The following is a 19,377-nucleotide window of genomic DNA, read 5'->3' on the forward strand; positions in this document are numbered from 1 at the left end:
GTCAGTTTTTTGGAAAATAAATACAGAATAGTTATTTTGCCTGTCAGTTTACCAATACTGACATGTCAATCAAGATTTGTCCCCCCTCCACTTTTGAATAATCAGTAAGAGTGCTCATAAAAATGCATAATGCCTCTGACTATGATGCTCTGTTCATAATTAAGAAGTTTACAGCGTCACAGTGTTGTTCTGAAGAGAGGAGTACAAAATTTGTTTAATTCATTAATACACCTTTGACCTAACTTGTGTGTTTTCTTTCCTGTTGTTCTCAGTAAATGAATCCAATCTCTCAGCAAGAGAGAAATCTGTCTTTCAGTATTTTGAATGCATGTTGCTAAGTAGTTGCTATAATTCTAAATGCAAACTCTCTCCTTCCTTCCCTTTGCAACAAAGACTGCGTTCAACATTTTTGTGGTTTTGGCTTGGAGATTTTCACTATTCCTAAACCATCAATAATTCTATATGACAGCCACTGTGGCCTTGAATTCAATGGCTTAGTTCAGACATCATGATAAACTATAGTTTATTGTGATGTGAACCTAGCCTCTCCCTCGATTCACCAGCAGTTTTGCCACACTTCTCCAATTTAGTTGTAGGAAAGAAATTGGAAGTTTTTGCTTTCAGTTTTGATTAATCACAGCTTAGTATTACATTCAAACTAGTTAATTTTAACTATGGTTTGTTTTAAACCAGTCTGTTCCTAAATTATGGCTTGAAGTTTTGTTTCAAACAAGTCATTGTTAAAATTAACCAGTGTATTACTGTAGGTGGTGTTGACAGGGCAAACTGGGGTTGATCAGAAATTGTAGCCAAAACTTCCAGACTCCTCTTTGTGGCCATGTCAGGAGTTTGCAAAACCAGGGGAAGCTATGCTAGTTCCCATCATGATAATCCATGGGTTCTCAAGGCATTCAGATTTGGCCAATATGTACTAGCAGGCATTGATAGCATCCAAGGTGTCAGATGAGCAGGAGGAAGCATGCAAGGCCAGGCTGAAGCTAGGCTCATTCCCATCACAATAAGTCGTGTTCTACTATGATGTCCAACATGGCCAGTATGTGGTAGTTGGCATGAAAGCATCAGAGCAATCATTTCCAAGGAACACAGTGAGGTTTCTGATGATAGGCTTTCATTTTTCCTTGTGTGTTGTATAGCACGTCCAAATGCATTCTTCCTGCCAACAGAAAAAGGTTCATTCCCTCCAAATCAACACAATTCTCATTGATATCTTCATCTCATCTCCTTCCGCCACCCAATATCTCACTTAAAACTTCTTTCCAAGAGCAAGCAAAAGCAGAGGCAGAAGGGAAGTTGGGCTTAAATTTGCAAATAGTTTCCTGAGCATAGTTTGTTTTATTGGCACCTAGGGATTCATTACAGACCTGGAAGGTCTGGTGTAGATTTTCTTCTGTAGCTGCAAAAACATTTGGGAGGGAGGGTGTGAGAAGCTGTAAGTAAAAGCATTGGGTTTGGATTTGCTGCTTAATACTATAAAAGGGTAGCCAGAAGGAGGCTTAATGGTCTACTGTGTATAACTGACAAAAGGAAATGAACTCTGGGAATATATTTTAAGTCATATCGCAGAGTAGATTGTAACCTGAGTACACAACATTGTAGCATGCGATTTACTTCATTAATTACCCAATTTATGCATTATGTAGACTGGGGGGGGGGTGTCCAACCATAGTCTTGGTTTGTTGTAACTGGGAATATCAATATTGCCAAACAAGATAGATTTCAAATTAAGCATTTCCCCCAAGGTATAGTGAAATACTATGGTTTTTTGAGAGAGCTGGATCAATTGTTCCTATGTGGGTTTTTGTTAGTTTGTTTGGTTTTTAATACACTAGCTGCTGTCCTTCCTATTTCTGGTTTGCTTTACTTCTCTCTCTCTCTTTTTTTTTTTTTTTTGGTTCCACTTCTCAGAGAAGTACTAAACAGCACCAGCAGAGATTTGGTACAATCGCTTGTGTGGCTTGAAAGTTCTACCTTTTCACATTCTCTGGGAAAACAATATGTAGGTCCAGGAAAATTGTTTGTTACAGCTCAAAAAGCGTTCTAATTATTAAGAATCAAATGGTGCGATTCATATTCAAAAATGTGTTTAGGACTATTCTGTCTCTTCTATCAGCAGTCTTTGCAGTCATTCCCAGCAGCATTAGCTCCTAGATAATGGGAGTTAGGATTTAATGTCTTGACATTCTACAGAAATAGATAATCCTGGTTTACATGAGGCAGCCTGGTGTAAGGATTGCCGGGAGGAGATAATGGCTAGAAATATAACTATTGCTGGAATCATATTTTTCTCCGCTTGCCATGGTCAGTTGAAACACAAAGCAGTCTGTTTATCATTTGTCTTCATTGAATGAATTAGAAATGTTTAAACAATACAGAGTATAATTTAATGTTGTTTTGTTTATGGTTCTCATTTATTTTTCATTTCACATTTTTTTTCAAGAAGGCTTGCAAAGTTCCAGTTGCTATTAGATTTCTTGCATGCTAGGATATGGAGTTTAAACACTTCTGCTTAGAAATATTCATATATCCTGTTCACGAATGCATCAGTTTCTTTTGTGTGTCCACAAACAGCAGCTTATGCTAGTTTATGTTACAGTTTTGTTGCTGTTTTTCCTTTTCTGTTTGATGAACAGACATTGATGAATGTTCAGATGGCTTTGTTCAGTGCGACAGCCGGGCCACCTGTATTAACCTCCCTGGATGGTACCACTGTGAGTGCAGGGATGGCTACCATGATAATGGCATGTTTTCACCAAGTGGAGAGTCATGTGAAGGTCAGTAAAGGGGTAGCATAATTTATGTGCTTTTGCTATGCATTTGTGTTTGAGTCATGCTTGGTGTGGCTGACTTTAGCCTGGTTTGCACGACACTCTAAGCCAGACTTGGCTTCGCTCAGTGTGGTGTAGCAGCAAAAAGGACTAAGGTGGCTGCAAAATTCTCTCTAAGAGCTCATACTCTTGCATGGCCTTGCATGTTGTGCAAACCAGGCCCCAGACTGAATTCATTGTGCTTGGGCCATCTTCAAATGTAAGCTTCAAGGTACTTTCTGACCCAGGGAACCTAAATTCTTTGATGACCTAAACAGACAAAGAGAAATATTTTTTAAAATAATATTAATCTGCAATTAATCAATTGGTACACAGATAGATAGATAGATAGATAGATAGATGATAGATTTCTCCAGAAAACTCAGGATTTCTGTGACTGAGGATTTTTCCAGCAGTGTGAAATACTCAGAGCAGACCCACTGAAATTAATTATCATGACAAAGTTAGGTCTGTAAACATCAAAGGTTCTAATCTAATTAGAACTTAGCTGAATACCACCCTATATCACTTCCAGAAACCTATCACACCCAGACCAGAAGAGCAGCCTGATCCATAACCAAGTAAAAAAGGGATTCATTTTCTCACAGATTTCTTGATTTGCTTCTCCTTCACAACTCAAAGAAACAGGGTCCCAGCACTCAGTGGTACATATTCATGTCAAAAAAGGCACTGCACACTATAGCTTGGCTACAAAGCTAAATCCATGGAAGGAAGTTCATGGAAAGAAAGAAGCGTACAAGGTGCCATCCAACTGTCTTAGGGATTTGTGTAGGGTGTACTCTTTAGCTTTTTCTTCTCCTAAAGATGTTTCACAAGGCAGCGGGTATGGATTTTTCCTCGAGGTTTACTCCCCAAGCCTTTCCTCACAGATGAGTATGGCAGCAAGGCAGTGGAGGTTTCCTTCTCCTAGAGTTTTCCTTCTTCTAGATGTGGCAGTGGGATGTTGTGTAAGAGAATACAAATATAAGCATGTCACTGGTAACTTCTGTTGCTCAATAGATTGCACAGCTTTAAAACTCGCTGTCCACTAAGCTCAAGAGAATGTTGGATACAACTCTTAGTTCTATCTAGTGCTAAACCAGAAATGCTAGCCTGTTCCTACCAGCCATTCAGAAACTATGGAACTGAGCAGAAATTCAACAGTTTCCTCAGGTGGTGCAGAATGGTGGGCTCAGGCTTATTAGAATAATTGGCAGAGGTATTGTTGTATTGTTTTCTTCTTTTTAAAAACAGCTTATTGTTTCCATCAGTGCTGAAGCTGCAAATGACACTCAGCGAGCTGCCATGTTCTATTACAGTGTCTCATTGGGAACGACATATTATGATGGACTGTAGTCCCATTCCAGGCTAGAACTGGGGAAAGAAAGATGGTGGCTCCCAATGAATGACTTGCCCCATCTCTGCTGCTGTCTCCAGATAGCTACAGTATGCAGAACTGTATGCTCAAATAGAGTCTGAAGGCATGAAATGCGTGACCAGGCTCAGATTATGTAGTAAGAATCCCTGATTAAAAAATCTAGGAACTGATGAAGTAAGCCAGGCATAGGCAAACTCGGCCCTTCAGATATTTTGGGACTACAGTTCCCATCATCCCTAGCTAACAGGACCAGTGGTCAGGGATGATGGGAGTTGTAGTCCCAAAACATCTGGAGGGCCGAGTTTACCTATGCCTGAAGGAAACTGTGCAGGCTATTTTGTGCAGGTAAGGTAAAGGTAAAGGTACCCCTGCCCGTACGGGCCAGTCTTGACAGACTCTGGGGTTGTGCGCCCATCTCACTTAAGAGGCCAGGGGCCAGCGCTGTCCGGAGACACTTCCGGGTCACGTGGCCAGCGTGACATCGCTGCTCTGGCGAGCCAGAGCCGCATACGGAAACGCCGTTTACCTTCCCGCTGGTAAGCGGTCCCTATTTATCTACTTGCACCCGGAGGTGCTTTCGAACTGCTAGGTTGGCAGGCGCTGGGACCGAGCAGCGGGAGCGCACCCCGCCGCAGGGATTCGAACCGCCGACCTTTCGATCGGCAAGCCCTAGGCGCTGAGGCTTTAACCCACAGCGCCACCTGCGTCCCTTATTTTGTGCACATGGGCCCTATTAAAATGTAATGCCTCCATTGGAAGGTGCACTGTTCATTCTACTGTCTATGTGCATTTAGGGTTGATCTGAAGAATTGTACCTCTAAAAGGCAAGGAAGGCATTAACTTGTGTTCTCTGTTTAACCATAATGATGAAGGTATGGTTCACCTCTTCCATTCCTGACTTCTCAGTCTGAGTCAGAAAGAGAGAAGTAGATTGCAGATGCAATGCTAGCCATATAATCACTCCCAAATTTTACTGGTTTCTGAGTAAAAACCATCTGGTTTTATGTACTTCCTCTTTTGCTGTAAATAATAAATATACATTTTAAGGAAACCTCTTATCGCACAGTGAACCTACTGCCACCCGTGGGGTAATATTATGCTGCTTTTGCAGCTTGTAGAAACTACTGCATTTAGCAAAAAGCAATTTGAGCAACAGTATTTCAAGCTTAGAAACACAGCGATCGTTGGATGCTGTGGCAAATGGCATTACATGGAACAGCAGGTTAGTGGGCATGCAGTTATTTTAAGCTGCTGCTCTTCTAAAACAAAATATCCAGTCGTATTTATTTATAAGCTTAGGTTGAAATGTATTTGAGGAAGACAACACAGCATGCTCAGATATGGTCTGTTAAAACCAAATTGTTGCGGGAGGGGGGATATTATCTTCTCTAAACCTAAATTTCAAAAATTCTCTTAACTTTTTTTTTTTTTTTTGTATCATTGACGGTCCAGATTCTGTACATAATCATACAGAAGGAAGATTAATCTTTGAAGGTCTACCAGTGGATTTTTCTTTCTCTTCTCGGAGATTCTTTTTTCCTTCAAAGTCAGAATGAAGCAATGTCTGTTATGTATCTTCTTCTGGTGAAGGTTAATTTTCAAGCGGAAGGGATAAGCAGGGCTATCACACATATCCAGATTCAAGACGTTGGATTGTTTGCATCATGGGATAGCAATGGGGAAAAACCTGAAAGCAACCAGCTTTACTTTCAAGCAACGATTGGAAAGCTAGGACTGGGGTGCAAAATATTGTCCCCATATTATATAAAAATAACACAGAGAAACAAATTGGCTGGCACATATTATACACATATAGTCTGTTAATACAGAGGAAAAAATAAGGCTAAATGTTCTACATAGCATGGCAGTACATAATGAAACACAGCACAATTCTGTGAGGTAGAAGCTGCAATGCATTTATATAATGTATCATTTTAAAATGACATGGGAGTGATAATAGTGACATACCACCTGGTGCCTGGAATTAACGATAACTCCAAGCTCCAACTCCCACTCTCTCCCTTCCTTTTGCTGTGTGCAGCAATAATTGACACTCTGTTTGGTCCCTCCATTCTCAGTATTTTATGGGGCTTGGTGTTCCTGTTACAGCTGTAAACAAAATGTCAACCGCATAACTCACTCTTTATGGTGGTTTGCTACCAGTCCAAAATCAAACCGTAGAGCAAGATTTTTGCAGGGATGGATGATTTGTGGTGTAACACTTTTGAAGATAACGGCTGAAAGTTTGATGCTGCTAAATAATGCAGATGTGTATTTCATTTGTGCAGGCTTCATCTCTATTTCCTTGCTTTTTTTGGTTGTTGCCGATTTTCATAATATTTATTTCCAGAATGCCGTAGGCACATGGCAACCCAGTCTGCCTGCACAACAAAAACAAAAACCAAATATTACGCAGCAGCTTGCAAAATATTAAAGTTAAACAATTAAAATTTAAAATAATACTAATACATATTAAATGATAATATTTGGGAAATGTAGCACACGCTCCATGCCTGCAACCCAAAGGCTTTCCTGAATGCTAGTTTAAGGAAATTTTAAGGTTGCTTACCAATCTTCTCTTTTAGACAAAATTGCAAGCAATGAATGCAACCAGGGAGATCCCAAGATCTTGCTGATTTCAGGATGCAGGCAGTGTTAGCTTTACTCAGAGTAGACCCACTGACATTAATGAATATGAGTAACTTAGGACAGTTGATTTCAATGGGTTTACTTTGAATAAAACTTAATTGGATACAACTCACTTTCTGTAACTTTGTGAACTCGAAGTCGGACCACCTCTAGAGAGCAAATGACAGCATGTGTGAGAGAATATATAAGCACATTAATTTGTAAATACATGGATATCCTGCTACTAGTTTAGCCAGGCCTGCGCAGAGCTTATATGAGGCCTGGTGTGTGAGTCTTGTCTATGAGATGTGCCACTGCCTCATTTAAACTGGTGACACAGGTATGGATTTTACTATCAAAGCCTTGTAAGTGCATACATTTTGCACATGGCCATTCCACCCATTAGGTCCCCAGTTGGCTGGGAGGCACGGGGTATTCTTGGCATGACAGCATTAATCTGGCAGGCCTCTGGTGGAGGCCCCCAGCCAGCTTAGCCTTCTGAGGCCTGGGGCAAGTATACTCGGCTGCTTCCTCACAAGGGTCTGATTTTAGCTCTAAAGGATTCAGCATATTTATTACCCATAGTCCATATTTGTTATATCATTTGTTTTGTATGTTTTGGCTTAATATGTTTAGTTGTGAGATCTTGGCTTGCTTGCTTTTAAAAAAAAAACTAAAACAAAATCTACTTAAATAAACTTGATATACAGTTTAATCAGCAAAGTTCTCTCTTTATTGCTCTGCCACCCTGAAAATGCCACTTTTTACAGCTGTAATTAAAAGACCTGATGCTGTAGTAGAGAGTCTGAGTTGTCCTCAGGCTTCCACTAAGAACAGACACTAGCTTGTCCCTAAAGTTGAGACTCAACAAGGCAGGAGTTGATGGAAAAGTTAGATGAAGTAATCTTAAGATATAACAAGGAAGAACTTGTGCTGATCACATCTAACAATGCCCTTGAAGTCCATCTTGTTCTTGCTTAAATAGTCCATAGCCCATTAAAGCAGAACCAGTGTACCTGAAGTGCATCTGAGGATGGTTCCAAGTTGCAAGCCACCCTGGAGCCAATGCTGGCAAAGCTGGCATCCATATTGGGTTGTTGCATGATGAAAATGAGGCTAGCTGACAGGCACAGCAGCACCCATTCTCTTCTCACATGCCTTACTCACCCAGCTTGAGCAAGGTGTATATCAGGATTGGGGAACCTTTGACCCTTCAGATGGTCGCTGACTATTGGCCATGCAGCCTGGGGCTGATTGGAAATGTAGCCAAGGGCCAAGGTTCTCCATCCCTGGTGAATGTTGTGATGCAGTGAAGGTATGCCAGCTGTAGATTGCACCAGCAAGGCAGAGAGAGCTCAGTCTGGGTCTACAAGCCACATGCAAACTTAAGGCTTATCTGAGTATTTGGCAGTTCTGCTTTTTCCAGTGCCACATGGGTCCTCAATTCTGCAATGTAGGTTGGGGCTGCCTCCAAGAACTCTCAACAGTTCTTCTCGTATGGGTCCCAACAGCCCCACATATTGGGCTAGCAATCAAGTAGCCCTTTGGCCTGGCCCAGTCAACTTCAAGGCACCCATGAACCTCAGCAGGTTGGAATCCAAGGGCACAACAGATTGAATAAGAATACTGCCCCAGTACTTAAAGCTAACACCTGGAAGTTCATAAAAGAATTTCCTTGCTTAATATACAGTAAGTAAGGCTCTGCACAGTTATTTCATTTGAACTTCCACTCACGTAATTAATGGTGTGTAAATTGTAATACGAAGAATTTAGACTTGAATGCATATTACTATGGAGCTGAGGCTTAATGGCCGAGGATAATTTCTATCAACTATATAGTTTTTGTTAGTGTCTTTAGTTTAAAATCAGTTCATGGCTGTTTCTTTGCAGACATTGATGAATGTGCGACAGGAAGGCACAGTTGTGCCAATGACACCATTTGCTTTAACTTGGATGGTGGCTATGACTGCCGGTGTCCCCATGGGAAGAACTGCACAGGTGACTGTGTCCACGAAGGCAAAATTAAACACAATGGGCAGATTTGGGTTTTGGAGAACGATAGGTGCTCTGTCTGCTCCTGCCAGGTAAGTCTGATCAGCATTAGCAGGGGGTTCTTTGAGGGGTGGGAGAAGGTGAAAAAGCAAAGGAGGAAACTGAAGATAGAATAGTTTGTTCACTCCTCCCCCCCCCCAAGGGATGAAGGTGGTATGCTTAAGTCACCACTGCCGATTTACTGAGGCAGAAAAATAATCAATTTCGCCCAAATTTCCTGTTTCCAACAGATGGCAAGGTGGGAGGAGCTGTCGGCAAAAGTCACGTGCCACAATTTGCACCAATAGTAGTTCTTTCTGCTAGAGCAAGGTCACAGCTGGATCCAACCCACTATATTCAAAGAACATAGCCCATCCTTATTTGAACCATTATATTGTCAATTGTGCACAATATTACAAATTTTTAATTCTTTCCTTCATTTTAAATTAGCTTTGAGAATTTAAGAAGAGCCCTGCAGACTTACATAAAAGGCCTCTCTAGTTGCATGCAACAGCACACTCCTCACTTGTGACTGTTGCTCTGGGGCAGTGGAGGTAGAACTTAGCCTTACCTTCAGTGAATTAGTCTAATCCTGTTTTAAACCAAATCTCGTGGAAATGCTTTCCATAGTTTAACTATGCACTGTGTGAAGAACCATTTCCTCCTTTTGACTTCCCTGAATCTCCCATTCTTAAACTAGTCCTGTAGCTTCGCAAACTGTTAGTTATTCATTTCCCTCGCCATAGTTATGCAAGCTGATTCTAATTTTTACTGCATGCTGCTCTGTCTTGCAACGGTAGAGTGGATACGTAATGTGTCGGCGAATGGTATGTGATTGTGAGAACCCCACAGTTGACTTATTCTGCTGCCCTGAATGTGACCCAAGGCTCAGCAGTCAGTGTCTACATCAAAGCGGTGAGATCTTATACAACAGTGGAGACACCTGGGTTCAAAATTGTCAACAATGCCGCTGTTTGGTAAGTCCTCCTCCTACAATAGACAATTAAATCAAAACCATTTGCAATCATTATGAGTTAGGTAAAGGTAAAGGTACCCCTGCCCGTACGGGCCAGTCTTGACAGACTCTAGGGTTGTGCGCTCATCTCACTCTAGAGGCCGGGAGCTACATCTGCCTTAATTGTTCTTTTATTGTGCATGTTTGTTTCAATCAGTTTTCAAAAAATGAAATTAAATTTTTCTATTGATCAATTGATCAGAGACTGAAAATTTCAGACTGTAGATAGAATCATGGAATTCTAGAGTTGGAAGGGACACCAAGGGTCATCTAGTCCAACCCCTTGCAATGCAGGAATATCAGCCAAAGCATCCATAGCAGATGGCCACCCAGCCTCTGCTTAAGAAACTTCAAGGAAGGAAGAGACCATAACCTTTCAAGGGAGACCATTCCACTGTCAAACAGCTCTTACTGTCAGAAAGTTTTCCCCCATGATGTTTAGTTGGGATCTCCTTTTTTTGTAACTTGAAGATACATCTAATCACAACATGAAAATCTATTGTTCATATTTGACTGTAAAAAAATGGTTGAAAGAGCAGCTTGAAATAATTGAAACCCAAGGAGTACACTGCAAATATTTATTGAAAGTGAGTCCTTATCACGGAAAGAAGTTTTCCCCCAGCATAGGGTGCAATTCAAAACACGCTTGACACCTTTTGAGATCCGTGGAACTACATGAACAATTCACTGCTTAACTCTGTTGAAATCAATGTGACTTTAGCATGCCCAGTTTTCTCAGAGCTAGATCCTTTATCATTCATTTTCCATTGCTTGCCTTTAGTAATGGCAAACAAATCCACATCACAAACCTCTGCCATTTTTTGTTAGAAGTCCCACTGTGTTCAATGGGGCTTCTGGCAGGTTAGTGGGAAAATGCACCCCCAGCAGCACTCAACATGGCCCTCAGCCTGAACAAGCTTCCCTGTCCCTTTTTATGATGGTATAATAGTGTCTTAGCATAATATGAATGATGATGATATAACAACGTAGAATTAATGCTCCTTTGTCCTTTTTTTGTAAAAAAAACAGCAGGGTGAAGTGGACTGTTGGCCCTTGCCTTGTCCAGATATGGAGTGTGAATTCAGCACCCTCCCTGAGAATGAATGTTGCCCTCACTGCGTCACTGACCCCTGTCAAGCAGATACCATTAGGAACGATATCACCAAGACTTGTCTGGATGAAACTAATGTGGTTCGCTTCACCGGGTCCTCTTGGATCAAGCACGGCACAGAATGCACCCTCTGCCAGTGCAAGGTACTGAAGAGCTAAATCGAGCTGTACAAGGGTCTTTTCTAGTTGGCCTTACGGTTTATAAATATTGATGCATCTCATCTAGTCACTGGGATGTCTCTTTCCACACTTGAAACATAAATCATTCAGTGTTGTTGACATCATTCTTTTCTGCCAGGGGGACAGGAGCATTCAAGAATCTGGATAATGGTTTATATGTACCAGCAAGGCAAAATTCTCAAAGTCCACGCACTGTCTGACCTTGAAGCTATCTAGCCCTCTATACATCTACATATGGTATACTTTTTATGGAAATATATTGGCTCAGCTGTGATTGCTGATCTTGCTGTTATCAGTTTTTGGGGGGGCATTTTGAAGATATTTAAACTATCAAACGATTTCTCATATGGGCTATAACCTTCTACACCTCCTCTCCCCCCCAAAAAGTATTTTCTGTCAAGAGAAGAAAATTACCCAAGACAATCTTGAAGCTTTGCGGTGATCAAACAATTTTTCATGTTCTGTCGTGGCAATAATGGAAATACAGCCATTGCTTCCTTGTTTTTATAAAGTGAAGGGAACAGAATCCACATGATAATTTGGGTCTTTAGTATTCCTCAGGGTCAACAAGAAACACTTATCTGAAGAAGAAGGGCGCACAGTGATATGCTGACATGACTCTTGCAGCCTCTAAAAATAGTTAAGAAAAAGGGACTGGAATAAACTGTTCTCATTTATACAAGTGATGTAAAGTGCATTTCCTACTTTTCTCACTGAACCCAAACAAGGACTCTACCTGCTACACCCCCACCCTGCCTTTAGGGCTCTTCAGTTTAGAGAAAAGGTGAATAAGGTTCTTCATGGTGCAGACAAAGTGGATAGAGAAAAGTTTTTTCTCCATCTCTCATAACACTAAAACTCTGGGACTTCCAACCAAGCTGAAGATGTGAAGATGTAGGGTAGACAAAATTGCACAGCATGTAGTTAAAGTATGGAAGATGCTCCCACAGGAGGTTGTGGTGTTTACCACCTTGGATAGCTTAAAAAGGAAGATTATGAATGATAAGGCTACTAGCCCTCATGGCTATGTTGTGCCTTCACGGTTGCAGGGAGGATGCCTTGGAATACCATTTGCTGGGAATCACAAATGAGGAAAAGGTTGCAGTCAAGTCCTGCTTGGAGGTTTCCCATAGGCATTTGGTTGTCCACTATGAAAGCAGCATGATAAGAGTAGATGGGTCATTGCCTCACCCAGCAGGGTCTTCCTATGTTCTTAACATACCAATAAACTGAGCAGAAATAGCTAAAATGGACATTTACCACCTCCTCTTCCCAACACCCACAGTCTTATTATGTCATCCATATGATCCATGCCTGCGCAGCTTTACTTGAAAGTAGCTCATGTGCATTCAGTGGGGTTCGCTCCAAGTAATGGGTTACAGGATCACAACCTAACAGTGTAATTCTTTACACGCTTATTTTGAAGTAACTCCTACTGGCTTCAATGGAGCTAATTTCTAAGTAACTGTCTATAGGATTGCAGCTTAGTGGATGAAAAGAAAACTCAGCTGTAATTTTAGGACTGTGCATAACTCCCTGATCCACCATTGGGGGGGGGTGTGCTCATCTGTGGCCCCCATGTTGTGACCCAGGGACCACCCATCCCATATCTGTTCCCAAATTTAGGGGTGGACTAATTGTTTTTTTGTTTACCCTATGGATTTATCACATACATACCCTATGGATTTATCAGATTTTATTTTTCCTTGTAACCACATACACAGGGGAATGGCTGGGGAAGAATATGTGAAATGAAAGAGCAGCTGGGTTTTTTTTTTATGTTGATGCACTGGAAATCATAATATACCACTTTATCCTTGAAACAGAATCTGTGCTTTATTTCTTGCCTAACATATGGTATAAGCATTTTGGCACCTGAATTTTAAAATAATCCAAAAAGGTCATTCAAATTAGACTAATAGTACGGTATACTGTGTATACAGTAAAAAATGAAACATTAATGCTCTGTACATTAATAGAGTGCATCTCACAGAAGGTCAGAGCTACAGGATAAGCCTCTGTAGCCAAGCTACAACAAAATAGGTTTACATAAAATCATTTAAGAATCCAGAAAAGCCGAGCATCGGCTGAAGCAGCTTTAAGCACAAAACCATTTTAAAACTCCAAGTGGAAAAAGTGAGCAGCAGGATTGCTGTCATGGTTTTCTAGGGCCCCGTCATACAGCAAGTCAAGAAAATAAAATAATAAATTGCCCAAATGCAATTCTAAGCAAACTTGTACCCTGAATGCACCCGATCTCGTCTGATTTCGGAAGCTAAGCAGGGTCAGGCCTGGTTAGTACTTGTATGGGAGACCACCTGGGTATACCAGGTACCGTAGGCTAAACTTGTTTATAAAGGCAGTAACTATGTGATGTTCTTAACATGGGACTGCCACCAGAACTGGTAACCTCATGTCAACATCTTTCTTCCTGTAATGTCTAAGCACACCTCAGTGTTCTGGCATCATGGAGTCTGTCTTTCCACACATTCACCACCAGCAGCCAATGATAAGAAAGCAGAGAAATTCATAACTTGAAAATGTCACTATACAGGGATGGGTGGATCTGCTGCAAAAATGGTGAAGCTTAAACTTCAGGGTCCCTAATCCTGGAGAGGCTCCAGAAGTGACTTAAGTCCACACTGCTTAAAACTTTTGGGTTTAGTAGACCCAGTTTGAGTCACAAGACTCAAATTGATTACTTCTTTGTTGTATATATTTCAACAACCCCAAAGTCTGAGAGTCAGTAGCACAGATGATGTAAAGGTGTGGTGAATTGTCGCGGAACAATCCCATTGAGTAACAGTGGTTAGCCAGACCTTGTTGCTGGTTGCAAAAAGGCCCCCATAACTGTTCAAGCTTCAGGGCTACAAAAATGTAGGTCCGCCACTGTACACAGCTAAATGTGCCAAAATATTACAGAGAGACAATTTGTTTCTCTCTTCACTTGCATCCCAATATGAAGATAAACATGTAGTTCCCACCAAACTTCTACTGAAAGCAAGTAAATATAGTCAGAATTGACATGTAATTGCATTTAGTCCTTTCAAGTGTGTGACTTTATCAAAATGTGTTTGCTTTTGTTTTGGTATTGTTTTCCTGAACGATCACCTACTTTAAACCTTCTGTACTGTAAGAGAACCAGACTGGGAAAGGGAAAGAGAAACAATTTTATCCTCCCTTTCTTGAATAGTTTAAATTTATTCAATCACGTCTTTCCCTCTGTTCACGGGAAATGTGTGTCGAATGAAGAAACATAAGTTAAGTTTGAGTTTTGGGGTCCAAAGACTCCACAAATCCATGTTTACAAATTTATCTATTTAGTGCCTTAATGTTCTGCCTTTCTTCCATCATGAAACTCAAGGTTGCATACAATAGATGGGCCATCCAGATGCTGCCTTGTCCCATATCTGCTTAGGTGCAGCAAGGTGGAGGCATTGTGGACCTAGGCTTTATAATCGGGAGAAATCAGGCCCCATCCACAAGCCATTTAAACCAAGCTACATGGGGGAAAGCTTATTTAGTGCTGCTTCCTAGAACATACAGTCCAATTTAAACCAAAGCAAATGGATTTAAGCTAATTTACAATCTTAATACCTCAATTTAATTAGCTACTGGACATGGTTATCCATCTCGTGTGCATCAGTACTTTATAGCTAAAATGAATTGTGGAAACTTGCAAAAGTTATTTCTCCAGTTTCATTCACCTAACAATTCAATTTAATGGAAACACTGCTTTAAGTTAGGCCTGTAAAAAGCTTCTGGATAAGTTACTTCTGGCCAGTGCTGTTTTCCTCCTCTAGAAAAATAGGTGCCGGTACTCACCATGAAGTTGTTACAGAAAGTGCCACACTTTTTAACAACAACGAAAGTTCAACCCTTGAGTATCTCCTAAAAAAACACTGCTTCTGGCTAGTAAAACAGGTGAAAAGGAAGGAAGGCTACTGTAAGCTACAAAAAAAATTGAGTGTTATTTTTCCATGCAGTCCTTTCTTGACATTAGTGGAGAGTGCTGGCTCGTGTGGCAGTTTCTTCCTTGGAACTGCTGAGCATTCATGAAAGCAGCATTTGCCTCGCTCTGCACTGTGCACATGTGTGGTTGCTGACAGCATGGCTCAGCAGTGGAATCTGCCTCTGCCATGCAAATACATTGGATGATTGCCTGATGGGAACTCAAATTGCTCTCTTTATGTTGACATTCAGAAGTAAAAAAGCCACTAAGTTAATTTTCACTGGAACATCAGAAAGAATTTAATGCAGAATTACTAGATAGCAACTCCTGGTATTTCAGCACGTGTCCTGTGTAAATGCTTATACTCTGTTTAAACAAAGTTGTTTGCATGAATGTAAATCACTTTCTCTTGTTTTTCTTTGTCTTCTCTAGAATGGGCATGTTTGTTGTTCGGTGGATCCACATTGCCTTCAGGAACTGTGAAGCTAATGACCATGTATCACAGGCAGGCAGTTTCTGTATAGAATTTTTTCCTTCGCAAAAGACTTACAGACCAAAAATTGTATAAAGCCAAAACTGGAGCAAGACCAGTTTTCTCCCCCAATTAAAGTGCAGAAATGCTATGAATTGAATGAGCTGTCACTTTCCTCATTCTGGGTGAAACGTGTAAGGCTAGTAATGACTTCAGATGTATAAACCTGTGTTTGGGTGTGAGGTTCAACTTCTGGTCCAGTCTGTGTTTGACATCATTATGTAAGATACTGGACTAGAGGAAAATTGACATGTTGTGCGTATAAAGGTGTCAGAATCCTCAAGAATGTAAAAAGCTTTCTGGAGTTTTGAAAATACACCTCATCCATGGCCACAGATTTATTTATTTTGTAGCCTAATGATATTTGAATCTACATCATCATTATTTTTTATTGCTCACTACAGAATTTGCCAGAAATCTTTTTTAAAAGGAAGATATCTTTTGGAAACACTGAATGTTGAAACAACATATGTACAGCTCTGAGAAACTGATTCAAGTTATTGTAAAAAAATAATAATAATGCACAGGCATGACTACTTAATATTGTCTGATGGGAGAAGTCATCTATATTTCCTCGTTCGACTGCACTTAGTTCTTGATTAAATTTGTTCAGTATAAGCTCGTTCTTGTGCAAAATTTAAATAAATATTTCTCTTACCTTATACTGTTGAGTATCTGTCATTGTTGTGGGCTACAGAATGCATTCTTTCATTGCTTCTCTTCTTTTGCTAACATTGTTGTAAGTAAATTTTCCCATTTGGCAAGTTTTATTTGACATAGTGCATTCTGCCAGGTCTTACCTCTGCAGCCGTTACTTCAACTGGTTTTAATGGGGCTTTTGCAGTGGAGGTTCAATAGCAGCTGTGTTTGATAGACAAATCAAACTCTCTGGAGGAAACCAGCAGAATCCTATGCATGCTTACTCGAAGGTAAGTATCACTGGATTTGCTTGAACTTATTCCAAGGAGGTGTGGATAGAATTGTAGCTTTATGCCAGTCCTCTAAAATCCTTTATACATTCCCCAGTGTACACTTGCTTTTGTGTAGACATGCACACGATTGTACAGTTTCTGGTACAAAGTGAAGCAGCTGTTAGAGTTCTGTTCTTCTGAATGTAGCTAGAACTTCACAACAATGGATTCTTTGACTGGGATGCAGGAGTGATCATCAGATATAGGTAAAGGTAAAGGGTGTTGAAATATGGTTGGAAAATGTCAGATTAGCAGTTAACTTCAAAATAATAATACTAAAGATCTTAAATGTTTTGTGGAAAATAATGTAACATTCTGCTGAAAACCATGAAACCTATGGAGTTTTTCAGATGATATCTATTGATATACAGATACATGGAAATAAGCACACACACACTTTTAAAGACAATGTCTATAAATAACAGATACTCGAGGGATTTGCTGTTTTATCCACAGATTCTGTCAAGCAGCAATCAGTGTTTTTTCAAGCAGTAATGCAGGCTCCTTGGAAAAGGGGCTGTTTTAATGTAGCATTTTCCTGTTTGCTAATAACTATCAGGGGATCGTGTTTTGCCCTTCAGATGCAATGACAGTTGTCTGCAATGACAGTTGTGTGTGGGAAACACAACCGTCTAATGTGATGGAAGAAAATACTGTTTAGGGATGCTGCTGTGATTTTATTACAGGATGTGTTTAGGTAGCAATAGGAGGTAAAAGAAAAGATGATATTCTGGTTCATGGAAAGAAAAGCTGTTGAAGGATATAGATCCCAATGGAACCAACACTAGGAAGGACCAGGAGCATATCTGTATCTAACACCCAGATTACCTAAATAGGAGTAGAATTGTGCTAAAAGAAGAAGGGCAAAATCTTAGTCAATAAATCCACAGCTTGCATAGATCTCTGGGCCTCAAGATGAGAATATAAATGGCAAATGAGACTGCACTGCAGAAATACCATTCAGGCTATCCATGCTCAAGGCTCTTAAATATTCAACAGAACATGGCTGAGCATTGACTATGTGGATGGAAATCCATATTGTCACTCAGGTGCACAGCTGCATCATGTGGAAGCCTACAGAACATGAGATGATAATGTGATTAGATGTCACGGAAGGGAACAGTGCTAGACGTGTCAACGTGCTGGCAAATTGATGAATGCAAGGGCAAAATGGTTCCTTTCTGGTACTATGGGGAAATAACTATGGCTCTGGCATTATGGAAAATGAACTCAATGAAGTATGGAGCTTGTGGCTTGTTCAAGGGGGAAGATTGCAGAAAGAAGCATCCACACTATTAGGGCTTCATGTCACATCAGACGACTTTATGTGTGTGAGGGATCATGGCCATTCCTCCTCTGTACAAAGGCTTTCACTGGTCAGATAAGTGGCTGAGCTGAGGCATAAAATTCCCTTCACACGTGACTTTAAGTGTACCACAATCAGTGCTATTTTTGTGGAAAAATGAGTGCCTAAACTTGTCATGAATGCCTCCCTTGTTCTCTTAGAACGGCAATGCCACCTCTCTCCCAAAAAAGCCCAACAGCTCTGGGCAGTCTCCCCCCATTTTCTGAATTTTGAAAAATAGGGGGTGTCTTATACATGGGGGCATGTTATACAAAGAAAAATACAGTACTTTGATTCTGCACCAGTCATATTTGAAGATTTAATCTCAGATCTCACTCTCATGGATTTGGTTACTGCCAAATCAAAGCTACCTCATACCTCTGGGACTGGGGAACACCCTCCTGCTGCTACTTCTACAGTGAATGTGCCATGCTAAGAATTAAGTGTATGTTCATCTGACCTGATTGCCTTATCCTGTGCTGAGTTAGGTCTGTCACTGAAATCAATGGACTTGGACATATAAATCTGTGCAGGAATGGGATGCATACATGTAATGAGACATTAAAATGGGGAAGTGAAAAAAGGGACTTCAAAAACCCTGGTTGTAAAAATGCCATTATTGTTTTTAAGCATATAAATGCCAAAAATCTAGAAGCCCAATGTAAAATTACTGTTAATTAGTACATTTCCCCATTATTAGAATTTTTCTTACTCCATAAAATACAAGTATAAAACCTCCATACTTCTGCAGACAGCGTTCACCATATTCTTCTAGACAACTTTAAAGATTAATTTCAGCAACATAAAATTTTAATTATTTTGTAGCAGAACAATCTATCATATTATACTCTGTCCATTAACAGTAGCCATGTACAATTACCATGTTCTGAAACATTTCCCCCTCGCTGGTATCTTTTTACCATTTGTTCCTACTTTAAGCCATAACTCTTTTGATGTCTTCTCATGCATCAGACTGACTATTTGAAATCATGAATATCATAAAAATTCCATGAGTCCTTCAACTTATCTATCTGGAGTCATTCAAGGTCAAAATAAACTGATCTGCATCAGTGAAGCTAGGATATAGCCCCATAACAGTATAAAACAGTAGGCCAATAACAAAAAATAAAATAATAGAATTGTGCTACAGTGTGATTCATTCAAAAAAATGAATGTAATCACAGCCTACAATACAAACCTCACCTGAGAATTACCCCCATTGAACTCATTAGGACTAATTCTAGAGTAGACATATTTAGGATTGCAGACAGTCAACGTAAATGGATTCCATTTACCATTGCCATTACATCTGCAAAAAGATTGATATTGATATATTGGAAGGACAAAAACATGGCCTCTTTTGATCAACGGATAGATGGCATGACAACTCTTACAACCATGAATGGATTG

At 40.3% G+C, this 19,377-nt stretch overlaps 1 protein-coding gene across 2 annotated transcripts in view; it reads left to right on the plus strand.

The window, feature by feature from the left end:
- NELL2 (neural EGFL like 2) overlaps positions 1–16,313 on the plus strand; it is a 114,453-nt gene extending 98,140 nt beyond the window's left edge. Inside the window, exons 16-20 of one of the 2 annotated variants that reach the window (XM_079994164.1) lie at positions 2,652–2,792; positions 8,722–8,915; positions 9,663–9,839; positions 10,907–11,131; positions 15,552–16,313. In XM_079994164.1, coding sequence (XP_079850290.1) covers positions 2,652–2,792; positions 8,722–8,915; positions 9,663–9,839; positions 10,907–11,131; positions 15,552–15,602 — 788 coding nt within the window. In that variant the 3' untranslated portion in view covers positions 15,603–16,313. The remainder of the gene's footprint in view (positions 1–2,651; positions 2,793–8,721; positions 8,916–9,662; positions 9,840–10,906; positions 11,132–15,551) is intronic. The other variant, XM_079994165.1, reaches the window with a different exon arrangement.
- Positions 16,314–19,377: the final 3,064 nt, after the last annotated feature.

Source organism: Podarcis cretensis (genome assembly GCF_951804945.1).
Source record: "Podarcis cretensis genome assembly, chromosome: 10".
Taxonomy (NCBI): Eukaryota; Metazoa; Chordata; class Lepidosauria; order Squamata; family Lacertidae; genus Podarcis; species Podarcis cretensis.